This window comes from Glossina fuscipes, unplaced genomic scaffold (genome assembly GCF_014805625.2).
Source record: "Glossina fuscipes isolate IAEA_lab_2018 unplaced genomic scaffold, Yale_Gfus_2 60, whole genome shotgun sequence".
Classification (NCBI taxonomy): domain Eukaryota; kingdom Metazoa; phylum Arthropoda; class Insecta; order Diptera; family Glossinidae; genus Glossina; species Glossina fuscipes.
Window position 1 is genome coordinate 6,253,998 of NW_023998432.1, and position 6,000 is coordinate 6,259,997.

A 6,000-nucleotide genomic window follows, 5' to 3' on the forward strand; every position below is an offset into this window, starting at 1 on the left:
CTTAGGTCCAACGGAAGGATTACGTTCGGTTGCGTTTCGGAAATCAAAGAGGAACTCACGACATTGTCTGAATATTTGAAAAAATTAAAACAATAATCAATTAGTTCCGCTACTTGGAGCACTCAGCGTCCCCTTAAATTTGTAAAAGACCAACTAGCAGCGTAGATGGCGTTCCTTCACCTCCATCCCAGTTTGGTCGCTACTCTCCCGTTCCGTCCACGATAGAGTTTGTGCGCTAGTTGTACAAGCAAGTAAAATCACTCCCTCTAACCTTTCCGCGGCTAAAGATTCTCAATCCCGAATTCTTAATGCATCTACCACGAATGACGCCCAATTGACAGCTGTACTGCCACGGAAAGCAATATGTGCGTCAAGACTGTCGCCGAACACCACATGTGATAACATAGACAGATTACCTTGCCGCAAAATTCCCATCCGTCAATTTAAATCGTAATTAATCATTATGTCCGCATGGATCCTTAGTAAAAGAATTTATTCCTCGTGATAAATCCCAAAAATTTTTCTTTTTTTTATATATACATATCAGCTGTGCTTCCATCGTACTCATTTGAATTTCCTTCTCCTGTCGATGTTGGACTTATTGCCACTAGGCGAAAATTCCTGATAAACAGTTATATGTAATTTGTTCCCATCAGATATTTTTATTTACTTACTGATATGGTCAGAGTCTTGGGGAATTTTAATTTTCCAGGTTGTATGGCATCCTCTTCAAGATCTGATAGATCTACTTTATACAAATGTATTCCTAATTCTAATATCGGACAGTCAAATCTTTGCTTTGTCAATTTTCCTGAAATAGTTGAAAATCGTTGTCCACCTTTTAGTTTACCCGAGAATCCTTATTATCCAGCAATTAGTGTATTCTTTCACTACAAGCAGAGTGGCGTTGAGTCATTACTATATGTTAAATCCCACTTCCTCAAATATGCAATGTGATTTCAATAAAGCTAATAATTTATTGATTAAATTTCATATCGCACACATGAAACTCTATTTATTTGCTCAGAATAGAGAAGCCTTGATATTCCTGTATTGTAATGAATTAAACCTAGCTATTTCTGCATCCATTCCAATTAGACAATCCCCTTTCGAAGTATTTGACCACCACGGTTCAAAAAACTAGTTGATTACTATAAAAATAAAAAAATTGAATTTTTCAAAAAATGTATGACAAGTGGCTGTGACTACTTCTACTACTTATTGCAGGTATTTTCAAATTAAAAAATTTTCACTTCTTTTTAATACTACAAAATTTTTATAAATATCCATACAGTCCATCTATCCTTTTTTAATAGCTCCGATTCCTCCGATGATATTGCAAATTTGAATCTCTTTTTTAAATATTTCCGACAACATTTTTCTACCGCTGACTTCGGTCTAACTATCCATACCAAATCATAAACTCGATTTCGATTCCAAATTTGGTCATCTCAGAAAACGATTTATTACAAGGTTTCAGGTCGCTAAAATATAGTTTGGCAAATATGGAAACTGGCATCTCGTTAAGCACTGAGTGGCATTGACAAGATGAGTGTCTTACTTAAATTATTTGAACCAAATATTATTCAACAATTAGCTTTCGCCATCAAATGTTCTATTTCTCCACTTCACCATGATTTGCTAAAAGGAACTGTTACTATCCTTTTATAGTTTACTTGACATATCTTCAAGGCATTTTCCAATGTCCTGCGCGTCGACATCGTGTACCCTGATTTCCGCAAAGCTGTTTACCTAGTTAGCCATAAATTATTGATCTTCGAACTACAGGCTTCATGTTTTCCTGCATATTCATTGAAATGCATAATCATGCAGGATTCTGTTTCTCTTTATTGCCTCTAATGAATTTCCCGTGACGTCAGGTGTCCTTCAAGGCAGCCATTTAGAACCTCTATCTACTCATCGTATACAGCAGTTCCCGCATCTCTTTTAATCTGGCTTAAGTAATTTGGTTATATGATGCTCATTAAATTTTAAGAAATTAAGCCTATCAAAATACAAGACGATTTCATTCTCGAGAAGTAATTCATTCACTACTGAGTGTTTTATCGAATCGCAAATATAGAAAAGTGTAAATTCTTTCATAGATTTAGGGATTCTATTCGACCAAACACTACGTTATAATTTGCACACGGAACATTATTTAAATAAAGATTAATAAAGGCTAGATTTTATTAAAGTGTGGTCCAAATAGTTAGATGATCCTTTCGTTATAATAGGGCTATACATGAGTTAAGTTTTTTTGAAAGTTTTCAAAAATAGTTCCTACTCTTTGCCTTTAAAAAGTTGGACTGAGACTACCTTATCTCAATGCCTGTTTATACAAATACACATCTTCTCGGAAACGTAGACTTAATCGTAGTCTTTCCTTCTTCGATAAGCTAATAAATGATACGTGTTCATGCATAAATATGCCTATATGCACGGTTCATTTCTTCCTTTCGTTAGTTTCGTTTGCCGTTGTGTGTATATCCACGCGTGTATGGTAGTCATGCTATGAGTATGAAATTTTGCTTTATTTGCTTATACATTAAAAAAGTTTGTAAACAGCGACAAGCGATATTGTTCGTGTCAGCATATTTTGTGTAAGTGAAGATGATCCTATCATACTCTGTTGACATGGACAAACAATTCATGATGGCCATCGTTCTCACGCCCTGATATATGAAACATATATAGTTTATAAGATAATCATTTTAATATATAAGCGACTGTCTTCGATTTAATAAAGCAGATGAAATTATCACTTCGAATCAAAATCACGTCTTTAATTCTTTATCACGGAGTTAAAGTGCCTGAAAGCCATTTCTATAATTAAAAAATCCTCAACAATTAACACAAGTTCATGTGTTTGTGTTAGTCGCTAGCCAGAGGATTAACCACTACTATTGGCTCGCCAGCATCATTAGATAAAATACGACGTTCTTAACCGTTTCTCTAGGAACTTTATTTTTTCTATTTATTTCTATTTATCCAACGTAGATGTAATTATGGGCTTTTTAACCCGTTTAGGATTTGCCAAAATTTAAAAGGTATCTATCGTTTTACCTCAATATCGGATTCTTTAAATATTATTAATTCCACACTCCTTAATAAGCACGCTCTGCCCATGTCCTGTCGAAATTTATTTTCGATCTTTATATCTTCGTATAATTCGCGGATTTAATTGGATATGTTCGCCGTTATCGATTACCAAGCTTTTGCATGTTCTGGGGGGTTTGTCTTACGGATTCACTCCTAATTCGAAGCTACGCCAACTGCGAGTGTAGCTCCGTACTAGATGTGTACATGAATTTATTTCTTTTTTTCTCTTATTTGTTTGTACATGAATTTCCTTTCTGTATTTGTTCTTCATCGTTTCTTCTCTATTTTTGATTATATACTTTGTAGTTTAGTTTTAATACTCAGCAAACTATTTATTTCTAAAAATCAATCGAATTCGGCTGTTAATTTATTTTTGCTGAATACCAAATATAAATAACAAATAATTAAAATAAAAAAAATCTCTTCCCAAATCTCGTCAGATGTTTAAAAATTCAGTGTTCTATGTCGAAGTTTGCTTCTTTTTGATCATCTTGTCACGCTTGCTGTACATTCACTTGAAAAAATATTTAAGTGACCTAACAGAGTGAATGTTCCGTCTTTACAAAACTGGATAAAGGCTTGTCAAATACAACCTTTCAAAAACGTCAAAAAAATCTCTTCCCAAATCTCGTCAGATATTTAAAAATTAAGTGTTCCATGTCGAGGCTTGTTTCTGTTGTCACCTTTGCTGTACATTCACTTAAAAAAATGTTTGATTGACTGATGTTAGTTATAGTTATTATTTGAACAAACACCGAACAGAGTGATTGTTCCATCTTTACAAAATAGGATAGATAGATAGAAGCTTGTCAAATACAACCTTTCAAAATCGTTAGCTTTGCTTTCAATTCTAGCTTTAATAACTTCTTTTATGAACAATGTACAATGGGCTCATCCGAAATAGCTTCTGATAGCAAGTAAGATACAACTAGTCATTGTCCTAACCGAGTGAAATGATCCTGATAGTACTTGCTATTCCTTCACATACTTATAAGAACTATGTAAAACGAAAACGAATTAACTAAACGCCTTAGAAGATTCTAATTCGCATTATGAAAAAAAACTTGAGAAAAACAGGAAATAAGCAGACAACAAAAAATGACAACGGCAACAACCACAACAGGACCTTGACTTTAACAACATCAATACAGTCTTTATAAAGTTTATAAGATCCATACTAAAATACAACTGAATAAAGAAGATAATATTAGCAAACATCTGCACACTATAGGTGGACAATCGTACATATACGTACACATATCATAACGGTCCGTACTACTACTATTAACAGCAAAGACCAATTTCTTTTCATAACTTTGTTATATTATTTTATGATTTAATTTATTTGTTTTACTTGTTTTGTTTGTTGATTTACTGCATTAATTTTACTTTCATGTTTTATTTTAAACAGCTAAAAACGTAGATTGTGTTTATCTTTGCTTATCACGAAGACTTGCTTATATATTTGCGTCTATGGTCAGACAACACAATAAAGTTCGTATTCATTCTGAGTTGGGATACGTAGCAAAATCGCTTTAGCCTTTTGTCTTAAACAGTTAGTCAATTGACCACTATTATAACTATTCGATCACTATTACAAACTTTCTTTAGAAAAGCAAACTTAACCGATGTTTAAGTCCTTTGCGATGCTCGTCTCTTGACCGGAAAAACCAAGTGAGTCGCTTTTTAGTTCCCGTTATAATTAACAAACATCTTCTGGACTTTAGGTGCATATATCTGTTATGCGTTACTTGAGTTATATTATTATTATTATTATTATTAATTTCGCCAGAGAAATAAATTCTAAGTCTAAACTCTTAAAAGCACTAGCATCTAAGGCTATCGGCTTTTATTAAAAACTCTACCGCACTTGAGATTCGAACCCACGACCATTGACTTGCTAGTCGAGATTCCTCGCCTTCGGCTACTCAGGGGGATTACTTGAGTTATAATTTTTATCCTATGCTAATATCTTTTCTGGTATTTAATGTCAACTGTGCTACATATTCTTTAAATGTGTCTACTATGCACTTTTTATTTGCCATGTTACAATTACAACAAAATTACGATTTCATAGCATGTTACATTACAGAATTAAAAAAGTACAAGGCCAAAAAGAGAACGAATAATAAGAAAAGATGCGCTCTAAAGGCTTAACATATGTTGACACTATGAACGCTGTTATACACACACATATGCGCGCGAACATATGTCAATTATAAAAGAGTAAAAGAATGGAACACTTAATATTTTGCGTCATTAAAGAAAAAAAAAAACAGAACGGCATAGCACAAAAATAAAGACACTACGTAGGCAGAAGCAAATATAATAATAACTTACCTCCATCACATCCCCCGAAGCTATGCAACATATTCATATTAAATTTATGTCACAAGCAAAGCACAATGAAAATTACTGCAAATAAAATAAAATTTGTCTTGTAAACGGTTTTTGCTTACTATTGTTCTTTTTGTAGTAAACAATGCTGCGGAAAGACCAAAACTTAAACCGAAAGAGAATTATTTTAAATAAAAACGTTGTCAGAGTACTGCGGTACCAAATTACTGTGAGAGAAAATCACCAGACAACTAACTAAAGTTTGAACATTACAACGCTTCTTTTCTCTGTCTTCATATCGGGTAGAATAAGGACAAAACGAATGTAGTTCACGCAGTCTCGAATGAACATTTTTGTCAATGAAAAATTTAATATACCACTAGCCTTCAGTGGTAACTATAAACAAGCTATTTTATATACGCATACTACGACTGAAAACACCCTTGGAAAATAATATTAGTGTAGTAAATGTTAAGTACTAGAAAATTTAGATAACGCTGCTAAGCTGTTTTGTACTTTGGTGCGCTAATTAATTTTTTACTTGACTTCGGTACTCGGTAG

General features: G+C 33.4%; 1 protein-coding gene across 1 annotated transcript in view; it reads right to left on the reverse strand.

Moving 5' to 3' along the window:
* LOC119637519 (small G protein signaling modulator 1) overlaps positions 1-5,635 on the reverse strand; it is a 31,922-nt gene extending 26,287 nt beyond the window's left edge. Inside the window, exon 1 of the mRNA XM_038033578.1 lies at positions 5,443-5,635. Coding sequence (XP_037889506.1) covers positions 5,443-5,479 — 37 coding nt within the window. The 5' untranslated portion in view covers positions 5,480-5,635. The remainder of the gene's footprint in view (positions 1-5,442) is intronic.
* Between the last annotated feature and the right edge of the window lie 365 nt (positions 5,636-6,000).